At 45.8% G+C, this 21,232-nt stretch overlaps 1 protein-coding gene across 2 annotated transcripts in view; it reads right to left on the minus strand.

Moving 5' to 3' along the window:
- Window positions 1-14,615, minus strand: part of frem1b (Fras1 related extracellular matrix 1b) — a 53,935-nt gene extending 39,320 nt beyond the window's left edge. Inside the window, exons 1-16 of one of the 2 annotated variants that reach the window (XM_031786320.1) lie at window positions 14,285-14,615; window positions 13,004-13,070; window positions 12,074-12,382; window positions 11,696-11,790; window positions 11,148-11,407; window positions 10,210-10,409; window positions 8,781-9,104; window positions 8,446-8,554; window positions 8,018-8,149; window positions 3,433-3,777; window positions 3,014-3,156; window positions 2,553-2,749; window positions 2,100-2,190; window positions 1,806-1,973; window positions 1,322-1,530; window positions 1,079-1,172 (exon numbers count right to left, since the gene is read on the minus strand). In XM_031786320.1, the coding sequence (XP_031642180.1) occupies window positions 1,079-1,172; window positions 1,322-1,530; window positions 1,806-1,973; window positions 2,100-2,190; window positions 2,553-2,749; window positions 3,014-3,156; window positions 3,433-3,777; window positions 8,018-8,149; window positions 8,446-8,554; window positions 8,781-9,104; window positions 10,210-10,409; window positions 11,148-11,407; window positions 11,696-11,790; window positions 12,074-12,310 (2,604 nt within the window). In that variant the 5' untranslated portion in view covers window positions 12,311-12,382; window positions 13,004-13,070; window positions 14,285-14,615. The remainder of the gene's footprint in view (window positions 1-1,078; window positions 1,173-1,321; window positions 1,531-1,805; window positions 1,974-2,099; window positions 2,191-2,552; window positions 2,750-3,013; window positions 3,157-3,432; window positions 3,778-8,017; window positions 8,150-8,445; window positions 8,555-8,780; window positions 9,105-10,209; window positions 10,410-11,147; window positions 11,408-11,695; window positions 11,791-12,073; window positions 12,383-13,003; window positions 13,071-14,284) is intronic. The other variant, XM_020498588.2, reaches the window with a different exon arrangement.
- Window positions 14,616-21,232: the final 6,617 nt, after the last annotated feature.

Raw genomic sequence — 21,232 nt, forward strand, 5'->3', positions numbered from 1 at the left:
GGAAATTGGCTCCAATTAAGTGCCGTCCACAGGGTATGGCATGGCGTTGCAAAATGAAGTGATATCCTTCCTTCTTCAAGATCCCTTTTACCCTGTACAAATCTCCCACTTTACCACCACCAAAGCACCCCCAGACCATCACATTGCCTCCACCATGCTTGACAGATGGCATTAAGCACTCCTCCAGCATCTTTTATGCATCTCACGAATGTTCTTCTTTGTGATCCGAACACCTCAAACTTGTCTGTCCATAACACTTTTTTCCAATCTTCCTCTGTCCAGTGTCTGTGTTATTTTGCCCATCTTAATCTTTTCTTTTTATTGGCCAGTCTGAGATATGGCTTTTTCTTTGTAACTCTGCCTAGAATGCCAGCATCCCGGAGTCGCCTCTTCACTGTTGACGTTGAGACTGGTGTTTTGCCGGTACTATTTAATGAAGTTGCCAGTTGACGACTTGTGAGGCGTCTTTTTCTCAAACTAGACGCTCTAATGTACTTGTCCTCTTGCTCAGTTGTGCACCGGGGTCTCCCACTCCTCTTTCTATTCTGGTTAGAGTCGGTTTGCTCTGTTCTGTGAAGGGAATAGCCTTCATTTCTCAGAACAAGAATAGACTGACGAGTTTCAGAAGAAAGTTCTTTGTTTCTGGCCATTTTGAGCCTGTAATCAAACCCACAAATGCAGATGCTCCAGATACTCAGCTAGTCTAAAAGCCAGTTTTATTGCTTCTTTAATCAGGGCAACCGTTTTCAGCTGTGCTAACGTAATTGCAAAAGGATTTTCTAATGATCAATCAGCTTTTTAAAATGCTAAACTTGGATTAGCTAACACAACGTGCCATTGGAACACAGGAGTGATGGTTGCTGATAATGGGCCTCAATACGGCTATGTAGATACTCAATTAAATATCTGCCGTTTCCAGCTACAATAGTCATTTACAACCGTAACAATGTCGACACTGCATTTCCGATCAATGTGATGCCTTTTTAATGGACAAAAAAGAAGAAGATTTTCATTCAAAAACAAGGACATTTCTATGTGACCCCAAACGTATGAATGGTAGTATATGTAGCCTACTCACCTGGACTGGTAAGAACACATGAGCAGAGTTGACACCATCAGTTACTGTTAGACCAACAGTGTCCTCCACAGTCTCAGAGTCATCATGGATGTACCTGCAATGAGACATTTATTATTATTATTATTTTTAAATGTACCCACATAGATTGGGTTGCCGTGATTAACCTCAAACGAAACCAAATCCTTACACGGGCTGCCTCCCTCTATCGTCTAGCCCCCCTTGTCATGCCACTATATGTCCCACCTGACTCGGAGACCTCTCAGGTCTTGGAGGATGAAGGTGTCACCCTGGCGGAGCTCTCGCCCCTGCAGCTCCAGCTTCCCGTGGATGGGCGTAGTCTGCACCCCTACTCTGAGCTTGTCCTCCAAGCTGTCCCCGTCCCGCACCAACAGGTGCTCCTCCGTGAAGAAGGCCCCTCCTCCTTCCTCCACTCTCAGTAGGTTGGTGAACACCTGAGGAGGTCCAGGATAACGAGATAGAAATCGATGGAGGTGGAGATAGAAACAAGAGTTGACAGAGAAAGATAATGGTCAACGGATTCGTTTGGTGCAGAGTGGAGTGGATTCTCCCATTTGAAATGTTTCAATGCCTACGTCGTGGTTCCAGGACCGTCGATACAGAAACAGTTCATAAAAGACACTGTTCACCTTCATGACGAGCATTTATCTTTTCTTTATCTTCCTCATGTAACCCCCCCCCCCCCCCCCCCCCCCCCCCCCGCACCCACCTCAGGAGCCTGGTTGTCCACAGGTAAGACGGTGACGTTGAAGAGCAGGTCAGTGGTGGTTCCACCGTGGTGGTCGCTCACAGAGAACAAAAACTGGACAAACAGCGGCTCTGGGCCGATGTCCTCGATGGGGGGCATGTACCCCACCTTCATGTGGTTGACTGCATGCTGACGGACACAACACATGTTGCTGCTTTGAGGTTTAGTAAGAACAGGTGTTTGTAATCCAAAAATGAATATACCTGCACACTACATGCATGACAGTGTATTGGCGCAGTATATTGGTGAGCGCACCTGGGTGAATGACTTTAGCACAGGGACCATTGGGTCTTTCTTCATGGAGTGGGTGCTATCTGTGTAGAATAGTCGCCCTGCATCAGGTAGCCTGCAATCAGGGCCACAAACACACTCTGTTAGACGGGGCTAATCATTCCCATTTATTTAGGCTTGGGGCGTGATTGTCCTGGTACAAATCCAGCATACAGTTGTATGATTTTCATTTTGAAGAGCGTTTTCCCTTTAAACGTCATAAACCTCATACATTAAACAATACATCTGAAACCATATTTATTAAGCACGCATTGGCCTCAGCTAAGACGGTGACACAGCCACAGTAGAGTCCATGCAGTGAACAGCCATGTTGTGACTACGAGAGAGAGAGAGAGAGAGAGAGAGTGAGAGAGAGAGAGAGAGAGAGAGAGAGAGAGAGAGAGAGAGAGAGAGAGAGAGAGAGAAGTTGTACTGTACCCTGGCCGTGTGGGGCTGAAGCAGGGTGTGGTGATGAAGAAGGAGAGGTCCGTGTCTGGGTGCTCTGTGTCCCTGAAGTGGATGTGACTCTGGGTCAGGTAGACCACGTCAGTCTCCCTCACCGTAACCGAGCGAACGCTGCCAGACACCTCCACCGGAAGCTGGTCTTTGACTGGGAAAACGTGGATCACCACAGTCTGTGTTGTGGTTGGAGGGCACAGAGGACAGCACAATGAAATATGGATCATTAATGGAAAACGGAACGTTTCAGACGAATAGACATTTAAAGGGGTTGTAATATAGACATATGATCCAATAAATATATTTTTTTCCAGATGATATTTCGGGCTTTCACTGTATTCACAGCCTTACCATCGACTTCTGGTTAAAATATCCCCAATGTCAAGTGTTGCAACGTAACAGTAATGTGCCATATGGAGTATCGGGTTTAGCACACTTACGTGTCTGTGGGATAGGTTTGGGGGTTGATGGCTGTCTGAGAGGGTGAAGTCGAAGGTGTCCTCAAAACACTCCTCTCCAGAGTGCCTATAATAGATCATCCCCATGAACAGATCCCTCTGCAGGAAACTCTTCACTGGCACGCCTACAGGAAATCACAAACCAGTCATCAACATAGACATCGAATGCATAGAATGGGACATTTTCTCAATGCAAGATGGTAGAGACAGAAGGAGAGCTAACTACCCGTCTCATGTTGAAGGTTAGCCTCATCAGACCTCAACAAAAACAATCAATGTCGCTCACACACAGGTTGAACCTAACTTGCTTAAATGCCAATTATACGGGGTTTGGACTATCAGTTATCAGGCAATTATAGCAATGAAGCGTTTCTATACAGTTTGTGATGATATCCTATTACCTGGCTGTTGTGGGTGGGCCTTCTTGACCACCTCTCCAGCGCGGGGAAAGGTGAGGAGCTGGTACAGGATGTAGTCATCACTCGAGTCCAGGTCGGAGGCCAGCAGCATGTACTCTTCCACCAGCACCTCGCCGCCCTCCTGCACTTCCAATGCCACGTTGTTGATAAGGAACGGCTCCGTGTCATCCTTGGGCAGGATGTTGATGGGGAACTTGTGGCGGATGCTGTGGCGCCCGTCTGTGATGCGGAAGACAATGTGGTCGCGGGTGGTGTCGCTGTCCGAGTGATGGTAGACAACCACGCCCTCTTGTAGGTCCCGTATCCGGAACATAAAGCCTTTACCACCTGGGAGGAGATGCGAGTTTCGAATGAATGAATGAATGAATGAATTGGAAAGGAGACTTTTCCTCTGAGTTGTCTTCCATTTATGTAGGTTATTGAGATTCAAATCATCAGATTCTGGAATGTATTTAACCCTCGTTAAAATGTTGTTGTTTTTTGATTATTTATTTTTTCCGTTACAAATTTGGGTCACTATAGCGTGTAGTGTGTCCGCATGGTAACACTGTCTTTGACGCCAAGTGTCATAACACATTATGACATGGTCATAATCATATCATAATATTTCCTGACAGCTGACAAAACTTGTCATAACATGGCCATAACACTCATGACCCACATATTTAAACGTGGTGACACGTGAAAAGTGTTATTTTATGGCTGGTTATGACACCTCCAGTTGAAGTTAGAAGTTTACTTACACCTTAACCAAATACATGTAAACTAAGTCATTCACAATTCCTGACATTTAATCTTAGTAAAAAATCCTGTCTTAGGTCAGTTAGTTAGGATCACCACTTTATTTTAATAAGAATGTGAAATGTCAGAATAATAGTAGAGAGAATCATTTATTTCAGCTTTTGTTTCTTTCGTCACATTCCCAGTGAGTCTGAAGTTTACATACACTTAATTAGTATTTGGAAGCATTGCCTTTAAACTGTTTAACTTGGGTCAAACGTTTCGGGTAGCATTCCGCAAGCTCCCCCAATAAGTTGAGTAAATGTTGGCCCATTCCTCCTGAGTAACTGAGTCAGGCCTCCTTGCTCGCACACTCTTTTTCAGTTCTGCCCACACATTTTATATAGGATTGAGGTCAGGGCTTTGTGATGGCCACTCCAATACCTTGACTTTGTTGTCCTTAAGCCATTTTGCCACAACTTCGGAAGTATGCTTGGGGTCAATATCTTGACTGATGTCTTGAGATGTTGCTTCAATATATCCACATAATTTTCCTGCCTCATGATGCCATCTATTTTGTGAAGTGCACCAGTCCCTCTTGCAGCAAAGCACCCCCACAACATGATGCTACCACCCCAGTGCTTCACGGTTGGGATGGTGTTCTTGGCTTGCAAGCCTCCCCCTTTTTCCTCCAAACATAACGATGGTCATTATGGTCAAACAGTTGTATTTTTGTTTCATCAGACCAGAGGACATTTCTCCAAAAAGTACAATCTTTGTCCCCATGTGCAGTTGCAAACCGTAATCTGTCTTTTTTATGGCGGTTTTGGTTCTTCCTTGCTGAGCGGCCTTTCAGGTTATGTCGATATAGATACTTTTGTACCTGTTTCCTCCAGCATCTTCACAAGGTCCTTTGCTGTTATTCTGGGATTGATTTGCACTTTTTGCACCAAAGTACCTTAATTGATTTTCCCAAGATGTCAAGCAAAGAGGCACTGAGTTTGAAGGTAGGCCATGAAATACATCCACAGGTACACCTCCAATTGACTCAAATGTTGTCAATTAGCCTATCAGAAGCTTCTAAAGCCATGACATAATTTTCTGGAATTTTCCAAGCTGTTTAAAGGCACAGTCAATTTAGTGTATGCAAACATCTGACCCACTGGAATTGTGATACAGATTATTTCAATTATAAATCACTGTATGTAAACAATTGTTGGAAAAATGACTTGTGTCATGGACAAAGTAGATGTCCTAACCGACTTGCCAAAACTATAGTTTGTTAACAAGAAATTTGTGGAGTGGTTGAAAAACGATGGTTGAAAAACAAGTTTAATGACTCCAACCCAAGTGTATGTAAACTTCCGACTGTACATAAGAGTGTCAAAACCCACATTTACTCAAATGTGTTTCATTTCATTTAAAAGTTTGTTTCCTAAGTTATTTGTTGTTGTTGTTTTTCATTATTCCTTTTCATCATATTTTAAATATCTTTTAAATAACAGAAAATACACTTCATGACACTGTCATGAAGCATTATGACCATAATATATTTGTGAATATAATATGGTTCATTTCAGAAAATGTCAAATAACAAACACACTGTTGACAAGTAGGCTACGGTGTAATGGGATGTTTTGCTTTGTGTGGTAGGTTTTGTGTGGTAGGTTTTGTGTGGTAGGTTTTGTGTGGTAGGTTTTGTGTGGTAGGTTTTGTGTGGTTTTGACACTCTTTTGTAGGTGTCATAACCAGCCATAGAATAATGCAATATATGTCACAAAGGTCATGACAGTGCGATGACCATACTATGACAGGTTATGACAAGATATGTCAGCTGTTATAACATGGTTATGACTGTATCATAACATGTTATGACGCTGGGTGTCAAGTAAAGTGTTGTAAAGTGCCATGTATTGTAAGTTAACCCCACTACAGCATATTAAGACGAAGCATACAGTACATCAGGAAATTGGGTACTTGGATATTTGACATGGTGTTATGAGAAGCACCCTAAGGTGGACATCCCCCACTCTTGCCAAAGCCACTTCATGTTTTCATTTATTAATGATTTCTCACAAATAAGCTGGGTTTTTTTTAATGTTGGATGCATATTGTCATTTGGAAATAACAAGTTTCGCTTTTGCCTAAAGGCACTACGCGCTGGCTCAGGCTTTTCCCTGCCGCTGAAAAACAGAGAGGGAAAGATGGCGTCCTTCCCAGGCTAGCGTGCTGTGGCGGCTGCCCAACGTGACGATGGCCCACTCCTGCTTGCCAGGGAGACAGAAGGGCAAGGTCACAAGACAGATTGAGTGATGAATGGTCGCGCATGAAACCTCATTAGCAGCAACTTTACTGCGGGGGAAATGGGGGAAATGGCTACAAGTCCAACGGAGAAACAACTTGGTAATTGGGCCCAAAGGTGGCAGTGGGCAGCAGGCCCAAAAACAAAACAAAAAACACAGGTTCCCAAGTCGGAGGACAGTGTGGAGTATGAAGGAACAGTCAGGCAGCTTTCCATTTGGCTGAAGGCGTTGGACCAAACGTGCTCTGACACTCCCCAGCGTCGACGTCCCGAGTCGGAGGTCAAGGGTGAGCAATTCCCTCTGCCCGCCAAGTCCTCCAGAGACACTATGTATTGGTGGGCCAGAACTCTCACTGAACTGAGTGGAGCCATGAAGAAAATTAGCAAACAGGTTCTGATAAGGGAGAACGGGAGCCAAAACATTTGGTTCCATTTTTTTCCCTCGCTCTCTATATATCACGGGGGGGGGTCGTCAATCAGTATGAAAGCGACCCTCCCCCATCCAAATAACAACAACGTAAACAGCAATTAAAGTGATAGCGGGATGGGTGTGGGTGGGACGGTTGTTTGAGCAGGTGCTGCTGTTCATCGGATGGCCCTACAGGAGGGAATGGGATGGAGTCGGTGGCCGATGGGAACTGAAGTTAGTCCAAACTGGAAACTACCGAACTGAAAGAAACCACCAGCTCAGCCTCCCTGTAAGGGACTAGCCTTCTACACAGCCCAGATTGACAGAGTAAAATGGTCCGTTATGAGGGGTTCAAGACAATAACCGAAGCCACTCAGTCGTACACGTCACCACTGTAACCTCAATAAAACCACACAAGCATTTGCGCTTCTCTCTCACTGTCCAAAGTAGCCATGAAAGGTTACGTCCCTAGCCTTGTCTGTCGTCTTCTCTCTCTCTTAAACAAAAAAAAACCAGGTCTGCTCTTGGGACAGCGCATCTGCTCTTTGTGCACAGTGGCATGAAATGACATAAGTCTCCCCAATCTGCTTCACTCAGGGCCTGTGCAAACAAAGGCCTGTCTCCCCGTGCGCTGGAGTGGAAGGACAGACGCCGGCACGCTGAAGACAGCTTTGTGTGCGAGGGCCCCTGGCGAAAGTGGCGACGGCCCATTTTACACCTGATTAGGAAACACATGCAGGCCACCTCACATATGCTTCGGGAGCCGCGCCGCCGTCCCCAACGGATGGGAAACACATGGAAGCAAAAGGGCGGAAAAGGGCAGGCGTTCCTGGGAATCTTCAGGGTGGCACTCCAGATACCAGCCCAGAATTCCAAGGAAGGGTTCAAAAAATGTGTAATTATTTTCCTGAATGTTCTGTGATAAGGAAGCTCATCAACGATTCAACAAATGTTTTGGTTGTGCATTCTTTGACTTTGTATTGTGACATTTTGTCATTTACTTTGAATAGTGACAATGTCTAGTTTTCTTGTCTCATTTTCCATATGTGTCATATCAAGACAGTTCTATGTCACAGTTCTATCGGCAATGTTCTGAAAGTTTCACCGAACTGAATCCACCCCATCTGACCTCTCACCTCTGACACTGAGTCGTCCATGCAGAGGTCCGTCCACGGCCACCAGGTAGACAGCATCAATGTTGTCACTGTCCACGATCTGGAGATCCTCCCAGGTGATTGGCCGAGACTGACCCTCCAACAGATCCAACCCTGCCAGGATAGGTTGGTATCAACATCCTGTCTTTATCAGAGTATTTTTATTTTATTGATTTGATTTATTTGACCATTTCAAAACATAATTCAGCCACACAAGTGGATAAACTGAATTGACACCTTATTTCCGTTGTGGACTCAATGTAGTGATATGTCGTACATTCCACTATATACCTCGTACAGTAGCCTACAATACAGACATAAATACAAGCTCCTCAATGGGTTTGCATCATTCAATCTCTTATGATGGCAACTTCTTTGCAATTCAATGTGATGTTTCGATGTGAAGATACCCATGTTCCACGAGACTCTGGGTGCGTTTGTCTCAGCTACTCTGATGGAGAAGTGGACCATAATGGGTGGGCTGGCTACATAGGAACCGTCAATAGCCTGGAACTCAACCTGCAGGAAATGGAATAGATATAGCATTAGTTTAACATGACGTTTCCACTCGTTCTACAGCTACAATCTCTCTCTAAATGTGACTTTGGAGATGAAAAAGGCACTGGAAAGCAGGTCTCATTAACCAGCAGGCCAGCTCAGTAGAAGCTTGGCTCGGCTCGACATGCCTCAGCTCGGCTCAGTGGTGTGAAAAGGGCCCAAGAGGTCTATTGCTCCACCACAGTACCTCATAGTTCCTCCTCCCTGTGTGACTACTATTGGGCGGCTGGTAGGCTATCTTCATCTCGTGTAGGTCCTGCCAGATGAAGGAGTGGCAGGTTTTGGTGTGGTCGTCCAGGTGGGCGATGTAGCCCTGGGCGGGGGGCTTTGTCACATTGAACACCAGGCGCTCCTGGGGGGTCTCTCCGTCCTTGGCGTCCAGCGCGGCCGTGGTCAGGGGGGTGAGGATGAACTGGTCCGCCTCCAGGATGAAGGAGGCCATGAAGGCGGCCTGCGGAGGCTGGTTCTGCATGGCCCCATGGATCAGCACGGGCAGCCACACAGCCTCCGTCTGGGGGACAGACAAGGGTTAGTGGCAATGAATAGGTTAAATACACCTTTCTTTTCTAACGCAAAACTACTTAAAGCTGGGATTGAAGGGGGAAATAGTGCCACAGGCACATTTGTTATTGTTTTTGTTTTATTGACAAAACGGAGGTGAGCAGCGACATTAATATCTTGTATTCTGAGAACACGGCAGCCATGTTCTGTGTACGTTTGGTAGGACGTTGATGGAATATTCTCCTAACCCTTAGAAAACTGGACGCAGGAATGTTGTTGCAACCTTCCCATGAAATATGTCTAGAACATTAATACTGAATATTTTGAGAACATGGTAACTACGTTCTGGGTCATTTCTGTTTGACATTGAGTGAATGGGTCTCTTGGAAACGGTCCTTACACATTACTGACCTAATGAGATTCTTAAGAGAACTTTCTCTAAAGTTGTGGGAACGTTTGTTGTTAGATGTGAAACAACTCAGCCCATTCAGCATTGCGGTCTGTATCATCCAATCACAGAGCAGATACAAGTCACGTGAACACTGGACTCATTCGCTAAATATCTGTATGTCCCACCCCCCTTAGTGACTGTTGCTAGCTTACTCAAGCATGAGCCAAAACCATGCATTCTACCACGACTACACAGAGAATTGCCACAAGAAATTGTATTATATCCCTAAAATAAACCATGAGATCTGTTAGCGAACAGATGGTGGCACTCGATGGCACTCGATAGCACTGTCACAGGCGCAGCCTGAACTTGTAGGTCCCGTTAGAACAGACCCAGGGCCTGTTTCTGCGGGCCAATCTTTTTTCTTGAGCGGATGGTTGTGGGGACAGAACATAATTATAAATAATTTGTACACTGCAAATTGTCTGCAAGAAGCCCAAAACAGATATAGTATTTGACAAAAACTGGGAAAGACTGGGAAATACTTGGGAAAGATTTCCTAAAATAAAATAGCTTTGAGCTGATTTCCTGGTGATTTATACAATGTTTTATGTTTAACAGCAAAAATGTGCAAATAAAATCAGCCGCGGGATGAATTTTGCTTGCGGGCCGACTATTGGGGAACCCTGCCATACAGTATGTTACAGTTACAGTAGTCTCTTACCTCCAGCAGTGCTCTGGAGGCCTGGTCCCGTAGCTCCACTCTGATAGGGATGTAGTCAATCTCCGGAGAGGGGGGACTCAGGTGCTGGTACTTCAGAGCCAAGCTGAGGAACTCGTGACAGGTGGCTTTGAGGAAACGCACCTCCTTGGTGCCATGGAGGCAGGGCTTGTTTCCTGGACAGGGGTCTCCGGTTTGTCTGCCTTGGGTGAATGATCGTTAGGAGACGCATGTCAATCAATGGAAGTTTACCCGAGGCTTGTTAAATATACAGAGCAACTACGGAGAAGAATCAAAGAGAGTGGCTTTGCAAAATTACATTCAACACAAGGGACAAAAAAAATTCTTTGCTGTACGTGTTCAGTAGTATCAATTATCTGACAGGACAAAAGATTCCTTTGCTGTACGTGTTCAGTAGTATCAATTATCTGACAGGACAAAAGCTCCCAGATGTGATGCCATACGAATGTAGGATCTTAATTTGAGCCAGTTTGATACAGCAGGAAAATAATCCTGCAGCAACAGGAAATGTGAGTTATTATGTGGATTATAATTGATGGATATTTATGTAGGGGTTGATGCATCTTTCTTGAGGGAAAATCAAATCTGCCATTTTGTTAATACATTTTAGGAAATTACAACCTTCAGATGCCTTTTTCAACCTCAGACACACACTACAAGTTTTAAAGGTCCTGCGTTGCAGGAAAGTTCTCCTGCAACACGGTGATCAAATTACGATCCTACATCTGTAATGCCAGTCTGGATCGAGACCAAATAATTATACAATAACTAAATCACTGCCTATAAGACTGCACCGATAATAAGCCCACTGACCCAAATTCTGCATCGGATCGTCCATCCCTGCCACGAGGGAACTGGGATTCGAACTCATGTTCACAACAACACAACATACTCACAAAGCACCTTCAATCTTCAATTACCTTTCCTCAGCCCAGGGTCATCCTCGGTCACCAGCTGCCCCAGGGAGGGTACACTGGTCTCTGGGGTGAGCAGCCGCACGGTGCAGGCCACGTCGGGCGGACTGCGGATGCTAAGGATGCCGCCGTCGATGGCGTTGGACAGGCCGTAGAACCGGGGGACCACCAGGGGAGTGCTGCCCAGCTCTACCAGGCTGCTCTCAGGTTCCACCACAATCATCCTCAACACCACCGTCTCCACCACGGTGTCGGAGTCTGTGAACCTGAAATGAGTTGGAGCACACTCATCTCGACCCCTTTTGAGATCTGAAAACGTATCATGACAAAACTTTGAATTTGGATTGCAATGAATAAACCTGAAACAGCACTGTGTCTCAATGCATTCCTGGTGGGACCCAACTTTTTTTGTCTAAGCCCAGCGCTGCCACTCCTAATTGAACACAAACGACATCTATTTCCCAGCCTGGTTTTCGTTCATCTCGGTTAACGAAGTGTGACGTGTGCTAAAAGCATTGTAAATACATTTGTGATTTGAACGTGTCTGGTCCTACCTGTACACTCTCAACATGACTGTGTCTTCCTCCAGCAGGGGACTACCATTATGGATGTACTTCACTTCATCGGGCAGGAAATGGCAGTCAAACACCTGCAACAAAAATAGGCCACCGTTACACTTCACATAACTAGGCAGTAACACACTGATGTAGAGCACGCACAGCCACACGGTGGAATACACTGTTACAATAGCTACACATTCGAATAATGTGTTGTAGGTCACATGCACTGTTATAGCAGGTCATAGACTTGTGGATATATTCTGAAGACTGCAACGGGTAGCTAGTAAAGAAGCTGAAACAAAATGGCCGCTTTGTTTTAGATTTGCTTACATTTGTCATCATTGAAAAGTAACACGGACTAGATCCTCTCACCTGAGGAGTGAGTTTCCCTACTCTCTGAGTCACCGGCTCATTGAGCACCACCTCGACCTTACAGTCTGATGTCTGGTCCACGTTGAACTGCAGCTCCTTGTCTGTCACAAACACAGACCTCCCCCGGCCAACCTGGACCCCTGAGTTCACCTGCACCAGACTCTGCTGGGCGCAGGCATGTGGTAGGACAGCCATCAGGGTCAACAACATCCAGGAATGGACCCTGGCCACTGCCATTTTGGCTCAATGTCTGTTGGTTTGTTTTCTGTGGCAGGCGCTCAGAGCTGTATCAGGTGTTTTGATGGAGGCCTGAGAAAGGGTTTTTATCACAAAACAATGAGTCAGATATTTCACCGGATGTATAAATGTGAAGCATCCGGTTCACATTTATACATCCGGTATAAAAATATGGTAATGAGAGGAAGCCCAGTGGCCAGCAGTGGGAGAAGATGGAGCGAGATGGACTTTGGCCGATATTCTGCAAATTTTCTCATCGATGAAACATTTGATCTCTGTACAGTTTTCTGTTTCCAAAATGAAACTTTGTAACAAACAGGGTGGACTGCGCTTTTAAGACTTTATCCTTTGTCAAAGTTCCCAAAAATGCCATTGTTTAGAAAGAGTGCAAGGGCCGAATTGAGTTATGGCACACACGCACTTCACAGAGTAGGCATTCCTAAACGGAAATATGCAAATAAATGCTAGAACGAACCAATAGGATCTAACTAGCAAGTGCTTGGCTCTACCCACCTCCTTGCTTGTTCTGCCCACTATGATTAATTTGCTCCCATTGGAAATGACAGGCTCTAGTCTATCTTGGGTTAGTTATACAAATCTTTGGTTTTACGGTGGGGCTTGATGTATAGGAGGCACAAAATGGACTCTACACAATCAGGCAGTTTCTCTAGTCTTTCAATATCTCTCAGATACCTTTAAGACGATTGCCTCAGCAATGGCCGACTTTCTTGTTCCATCTCCATCTAATAGTCAGCAAAACCTGAAGGGAAAGGTGAAAAAAAACTCTCCAACACAAAGTCTGTCTATAATCAGCCAGCAGTCAAACGCAGCCAGTAGTCTACTCTACAGGCGACTCGCTCCGGAAACGCCTTCATCCTCCATTTCACTTCAAAACAAGCCCCCATTGCAGGAAACAAGGGGTTAATCTGTGTGACCCCAGCGAGGTGCTGGAAATGGCATTGGGGGGGCGGGAGGATCAAAGGGGGGGGGGGGGGGGGGGACTGGAGCCCGCGTGTGTTACTACCCATTCTGCCAGGCGTACGTTACATCGTTAGCGTAGCGAAGGCTAGCTGCCTTTCATCTATTAGCCAGACAAAGGTAGGCTAGGACCATAGAAATAGAATGACTAGAGAGTCTATTTCTACTCATTTTCTAGACTTTGAGCAGAGACAACCAGCATAGTAAAGAGAAAGAGTAGAAAGATTGCTGGTAGGCTAGAAAAGGTCTGTTAACATTTCGCCAGATGTTTCTATTGTATATAATTAGTCACTGTAGCTAAATCGAAAACACATTTGTTTAGTAGAGCAATTGTTAGGCAAGCTAACAATGTAACATACCTCCTAATAGCCCAATAGGAAAAAAAACTGAAATGTATCTGGATATTTCTAAGAAGACACCTAGGCTAATTTATCGGGTGTGTGGTAGATCAACACTTATCATTTTCCCTGCCTATCTACATGCACTTAACATTAACATGACATGAATAACAACTGGTTAACTTGAAGGGGGAAGTCCAGTGTTTTACAACGTATTCATGTAAGCACAGCGGAAACGGAAAGGTTTGTGTTCCTGTGTGGATGTCTGTGTTACTGCAGCAGTTAATGTCTAAACCATACATCCTTAGAGCAGAGTCATTAATGAAGAGTGGCGTGGCATTGTGCAGCGACTTTTCCGTGCTCAAGAGACGGCAAAACCCTCCAGAGAACGTTTCCCGTAAACCGCCACTGCTCTAATTGTTAGTCGTAAGTGTTAAAGAAGCAGAAAAAAAGAGAGAGAGAATAAAAGAGAGCAATCCCTACTTTTACCGAAACTGGCCAGGAGGTAAGGCTCTTATCGTAGTGCGACAAAGTGCTGGAAGTGTGTGTGTGTGTGTGTGTGTGTGTGTGTGTGTGTGTGTGTGTGTGTGTGTGTGTGTGTGTGTGTGTGTGTGTGTGTGTGTGTGTGTGTGTGATGCATGCAGCCGTTGGCACATACCTGCAGTTGGAGCTGTCCTAAAGGTCCCTTCTCCGGCACCATCTGCACACGCTCAGAGAGGAGGGATCCTGTCACCTCACACACACACACACACACACACACACACACACACTCACAACCCTCCTGAAACCACGCCGTTACTGGGAAAACTCTGGCATCCCAACACAAAAAAAGGACCACAGCCGAGACAAAACACAGGGCAAAGACCTGTGAGATAGTGAGAACAAGAGCACGCAAACACAGGGTTCTCCACGTCTGTTAGAGGTCGTCTTCCTGCCAGACTGTTGGGAAGCACACAGAGAGAGTGAGAGAGAGGGAAAGAAAGAGGGAGAGAGGGAGAAGGGGAAAGGGAAAGGGGAGAGGGAAAAAGTGCTTAACCTCAAAAACACAGGAAATGTGCAGAGCAGTTCCAAGAGTTTTACTTCTCTATCGCTCTCTCCTGCACTCACAATCCCAGATGTTCTTATTCCCCAAAGAAGACAAACCTCAGACCCCACTGCAGTCAGAGAGTGCAGGGAGAGCGAGAGAGAGAGAGAGAGAGAGAGAGAGGGGGGGAGAGTGGGGGAGAAGGTGAAAGAGAGAGGGGGAGTGAGCGGAGGAGAAAGAGAGTGAGAGAAAGAGGGAGAGCGAGAGACGGAGAGAAAGGAGAAAGAGAGGCCTTGATTTTGTTAGAAGAAACTGTAGTTCTTCTGAAAGAGGGAAGAGCCAATAGCTTAGAAGTGAAAAGGTTTTTGTTGAGCCAACCTGTTTGCTGTGAAGCAGTAGCTTTAATGTTTTATGGCATCACAGGCATCCTGGAAGGAGACTGGTGCTGCACAGAAAAGGAGAAGAAAGGAACAGAAACACAAAGGGTTTTCAGGAACCACACACACTTTCTCTCCCTCTCCAGTTTACACTCACACCAATACTCTGCCTCGTTCTTGTTCACACACACACACACACACACACACACACACACACACACACACACACACACACACACACACACACACACACACACACACACACACACACACACACACACACGCACACACATGCCCCAGGCTGACCTGTGGGACAAAGACATACCTCTCCCCCGCTGGGCTGCCTTTCTTAGTCGAATGAGGGGAGAAGAGTTGCCCTCTTCACCCAAGTCTGCACCCTCCCAATCTCTCTCTCTCTCTCTCTCTCTCTCTCTCTCTCTCCCTCTCTCTCTCTCTCTCCCTCTCTCTCTCTCTCTCTCCCTGCTCTCTCCTGCTCTCTCTCTCTCCTCTCTCTCTCTCTCTCTCTCTCTCTCTCTCTCTCTCCTGCTCTCTCTCTCTCTCTCTCTCTCTCTCTCTCTCTCTCTCTCTCTCTCTCTCTCTCTCTCTCTCTCTCTCTCTCTCTCTCTCTCTCTCTCTCTCTCTCCCCCGCTCTCTCTCCCGCTCTCTCTCTTGTTCACACACGCACACGCAAGCACACCCCCCCCACACCCCTCAGACCGAGCCCGGAGATCAACAGCACCAGCAGTCCACTCACCCCACAACTCAACAGGTCATTATCCTATAGATGGCTTCTGCAGGCGTGCATTGCATTGAGGACAAACAAGTTGCTAACACTTAGGGAGCGTAACTAGCGAGCACTTAACATACGGCTGAGTACATAAACAAATCACTTTATAACACTACGTAGCACTGTCATAACATACAATATTTCATGAACAAATATGACAGCTTATGGCAATCGCCATTTCTCCTCTGTGACGACAGAAACTGTTACTTCACTCGTCGGCTAAAGGTTTAGCCCTGTTATGACAGTGATGCATACTTCCTCCGATGGCTGAAGGTTGACAGGGTGTGCAGACATCCAACCGGCCATTGTTGACATAGGCATTCCCATTCGTCCATAGCTTACAGGCATAGGGGAAATTATGTGATTTTTTCCTTAGGGAAACGTTCTCGTCAGGATAGGGCTGTAAGTAAGGGATATATGTCTTATGACAACAACCAAAAACACTAGAAAGTACCATTTAGATTGACATAGATAGTCCAGATGAGGAGAGACTATTTAGACAGGTTATCAGTGGGGCAGCAAAAAGAATGGTCTACAGCATGGGGTGTTCAACTCTTGCCCTAACGGGGTCCGGAGCCTGCTGGTTTTCTCTTCTACCTGATCATTAAATTACACCCGGCTGATGTTCCCAGGTCTCAAACCAGTCCCTGACGAACCAATAGGTACAGTCATTCCTGTGGTCTTTGATGGGCTCTGTATGGGACACCAGCAGCTAAAGGAAACGCCAATATGTTAGAGCTGCATCCATCCCGTCATATCCCAGAAGACTCCATGGGTTTCCCTGAGTGATAAAACACATGTTGTGAAGAAAGAAACAGAGGCTTCCTGACCTGGGCTACTTCAACTGTAGGTTCACTGACGACAACTCCATTTGCGGACCGCTCTGGAAACGTCAACTTCCAGAAGTCCTTAAAGCTGTAACCGTACAAAGGTATGGAGTAGGCTGTGGATAATTCAACTTGATAACTGGTGTAGGCCCATTGACTGAATACCACGAACTGCATATGCACTGTTTTGTCCTAACCTGTTAAGATGCAAATGCATGTGCGGACGTACACATGAACCAACACACAACATTTAACCCTCAAGCCTAAAAAATAAAAAGCATTTTTCCTTGTGGGGACCGGTGAAATGTCCACTTGTCCGGATTTTCTCTTTGTTTTACTATCCTTGTGAGGACTTCAAACGCACACACACCCCACACAAACATACACACACTGGATGAGCAGTTTAAGTGCTCAGTGATTACTCGAGCAGATTCGGAGGCTGCACGCAGGCTGAGCTGAAGGCACAGACCTGTCAGTCGTCGTTAAGTCGCCACTGCGTCCAATCAGGGGTGTGTTCAGGCGTGTTTAATGAGGGGCTGACACAAAACACGGCCACTTGTTCTCTGCCTTCATCGAGCCGCTGGCTCAAATAAGCCTCTCGATCTGGTCCCCTCAGATAAAAGCCTCTCAGATTCAGATGAGAATCTCTCCCTATAGTGTTTTGCATAGTTTCACATAGTTGGTGATTGAGCTCCACTGCACTCGTAAGAAAAATGATGAAATAACATGAGAGGACGATTATGTGAAATAATATTCTATTGAAAGTTTTTATTTTAATTTTATTTTTTACAAATAATGTTCTGTTTTGTAGTGTTTATTATCAACTTATTTGGAAGCGTTTGCTTGAGGATAGCTCAACTCTGGGACAGCATGAAGTGAATCTAATTATTGACGATAATTTTCCTCAGTAAAAGCCCGTTTTAGATCAATGGGAGAAAGTCAATGGGAGAAAGGGAAAGTTTGTAATCTAGTTTGTTGTTATATCTACATTTGACATTGTGCAGAGTAGAGGCACTGCCAGAAACGATGCTGTAGCTAGTTTTGATTGCATTTGAATCAAGTGTCCAGTGACTGTTGATGAATTCTGACTCGTACCCTTTGCGTTGTGACTTTAGGAGTGTGGTGGCACAACACTGGCCCTATGCCCACCTGACCCTGCAGGGGCCTGTCATAGCTCAGCCACCACTTCTCCACTTGAAGTTAATTTCTCTCCACTATTGACCCATGATTAAATTCTGGAACGCTCTCCTCAGACTGAAATAATATTATTTTCGATTGAGTTAGCTGCTAGTTATCAGGGCACGAAGTTGAAAAACATTTTAATTATTTATATTTTAAACACTCTAAACTATAAACAAATGTTCACAGAATCGTATGTTTGCCTGGGTGTGGAAATGAGCAGCTGCACTGAGAAAAAGAGACTTGAGGCTCTCGCTCTTGACGAGAGATCCATTCTAACAGTTGCATTGGCTGGGAAGCTGCATATCTATCAGCACCACTAAAAAAAGACACCCGAGTCCCGTAATTATCAGGTACAAAACTGACACCCTCCAACGAGAAAGATCCGTTTTGCAATGTGGTTCTGCTCCACGGCCGTGAATCAAGTCCCTAAATTAAAGCAAAATACGGCTCAAGTCTTCAGAGAATCCTGCTACCGGTGGGTGAGGTTGGCAGCTGATGAAGCCTGGGAGGCTGATGGCAGAGATTGAGATGCGTGGCACAGGACCATGGGTGCCGTCTTTCTTCCTTCCCAATCTCCCTCCACTGTAGCACGGTGAATTCAAAGTGTCTTTATTGGGAGATCCGGGATAGCGTTCGCTTGTTGTGACATGGGCGAGTATTCCTGGATACACTGGTTCGTACGTGCATTCATCATCAAAGTTGTTCAGATAGTTTGAAAACTTTGCATACGACAAACACACAGAACTGAAGTTCTTGTCAAGTCCAGGATATTCAGTGAATGAGTTGTAGACACTAAAATGAATTGGAATAGAATGAACGGACCATAAACTCCACGTATCGGATGGCCTTCGTTTGCTTAGAGCCCTGAGAACATTTGTCAAGTGACAAAGGACATTGGCGGTCAATCGTCGTTTCTATATCAGTAATCACTCTGTTGGTCACCTGTGGAGGTTAAATCGGCATCATCACACAGTTACAACCTGCCACTGCAACTAAACGACCGTCACTGACGCACCATCCCTCCATCCCTTCTCTCTGGTCAGGAGAAGACAGATGGAAGAAGGAGGGATCGTGAGACGAGTAGAGAAATGGATCTGAGGGACAAGTCGCCCTGTCTGGCACCCACCCCATGGCAACCCATGGCCCCAGGCATCAGGTAGGGGTATATGTAGGGATAAAGGAGGATTAAAGGAGGGGTGATCATCTTCTCCCAGGGAATCAAGGGACATAATGGTTGACCTTCACTAGCGGCAGTGGTGGCAGGATGGAGGGAGGAGGAAGGAGGAGTTGCTCCTCCGATTATGCAAATGAGGCGGGCTTTGACGCAAAGCGCCCCAGACTGGTCACCAATGTTTCACGAGTCGTGAAAGGGCAAGCTCCCTGGGAGAAATAAGGCACATTAGCTGAATAGAAAGATGAACATGGGTGCCGGGGAGAGGGAGATGAGTGAGAGCAGAGGAAGAAGAGAGTGAGGAGGGAGGAGAGAGGGGTATAAGCTCCTGAGGTCCTAATGAGCTGGACTGGCGACTCCTCCAGCACAATACATTATCATATTTCCACGTAATTAGTTTGTTTTTCCACTTGAAATGAGTGAGCGGGTTGGCGGTGCATTCAGTGCCGCGGGGGGGGGGGGGGGGCCTATCCCATCTCCTTCTCCACGATGACCCCTAACCCCCCTCTCGCATGACCACTCCTTCTCCCCATTTTCCTTATAGTAAACCCCTCATATCCACCCATCATATCCTGAGCTATTCTCACTTCGCTGTGGGAGATGATAGGGAGATGAGAGAGGGGGTCCTGGCTATAGAGCTCATGAATAATGTATGTTTATGGGGGGAGCCAACATGGAAGTGTTTTGGTAAGGTGAGAGGATCTGTGGCGGAGAGACACGAGCAGATGACTGGTGGCACTGTGGCTCTCTGTCAGGGCCCTGGGGAGCCTCAGGGGCCCACACTGCCACCGCACTGGGCTCCTGGGTCACAGACCACTACTATCAATTATCAACACATTCTTCAAGGAACGGTTTCAATATGTCCTCTTATTGCTGCAGGGCATTGCCCTATGATACTGTACAGGATGTTACCAACTGTAAGGCCAAAGTACTTGGGCTCTATGGTGCGGGCAACTCGAGGGCGAACCTCTTGGTTCTTTCAAATTGTGTGAATTTAAAACATGTCATAGAAATACGTAAGATGGAGAGGCTCCACTCAAACATGTGATTTGATCTAAAAAGTGTTTATATAATCATATGGCATGACTAACACTATAACTTGTTCCTCTACCAGTGCCTCACTAGACATTGGTAGACTCACTATCCGGAAGGCCAACGTTAGTTACTTTTAAGGAGCAGTTCTCTCTCTGTGGGTCTAACCCCAAGAAGTTCTGGAAAACGGTTAAAGACCTGGAGAATAAACCCTCCTCCTCACAGATGCCCATGTCCCTTAATGTTGATGATGTGGTTGTTACTGACAAGGAGCACATGGCTGAGCTCTTTAATCACCACTTCATTATGGCAGGATTCCTATTTGACTCAGTCATGCCTTCTTGCCCGTCCAACATTTCCTGATCTCCCACCCCTTCTAATGCGACTAGCCCTGATGCTCCTCCCTCTTTTTCCAATGCCCCTCTATAAAGTTTCTCCCTGCAGACGGTCACTGAGTCCGAGGTGCTAAAGGAGCTCCTTAAACTTGACCCCCCAAAAATATTAGAAGTTTAGACCCTTTCTTCTTTGAGGTTGCTGCCTCTATCATTGCCAAGCCTGTGTCTCCTGTCTGGGTAGGTTCCCATTGCTTGGATGGCAGCCACGGTGTGTCCTTTATTTAAAGGGGGAGATCAAGCTGATCCTAACTATTTCTATTTTGTCCTGTTTATCAAAAGTGTTGGAAAAACATGTCAATAATCAACTGACTGGCTTTCTTGATGTCTATAATATTCTCTCTGGTATGTAATATGGTTTTCGCTCAGGTTATGGATGTGTCACTGCAACCTTAAAGGTCCTCAATGATGTCACCATTGCCCTTGATTCTAAGCAATGTTGTGCTGCTATTTTGATTGACTTGTCCAAAGCTTTTGATACGGTGGACCATTCCATTCTTGTGGGCCAAAGCTTTTGAACATTCCATTCTAAGGAGTATTGGTGTCTCTGAGGGGTCTTTGGCCTGGGTTTCTAACTACCTCTCTCGAAGAGTGTATTGTATAAAGTCAGAACATCTGCTGTCTCAGCTACTGCCTATGACCAAGGGAGTACCCCAAGGCTCGATCATAGGCCCCACGCTCTACTCAATTTACATCAACAACATAGCTCAGGCAGTAGGAAGCTCCCTCATACAGTTATATGCAGATGATACAGTCTTATACTCAGCTGGCCCCTCCCCAGATTTTGTGTTAAACGCTCTACCACAAAGCTTTC

Source organism: Oncorhynchus kisutch, linkage group LG13 (genome assembly GCF_002021735.2).
Source record: "Oncorhynchus kisutch isolate 150728-3 linkage group LG13, Okis_V2, whole genome shotgun sequence".
Taxonomy (NCBI): Eukaryota; Metazoa; Chordata; class Actinopteri; order Salmoniformes; family Salmonidae; genus Oncorhynchus; species Oncorhynchus kisutch.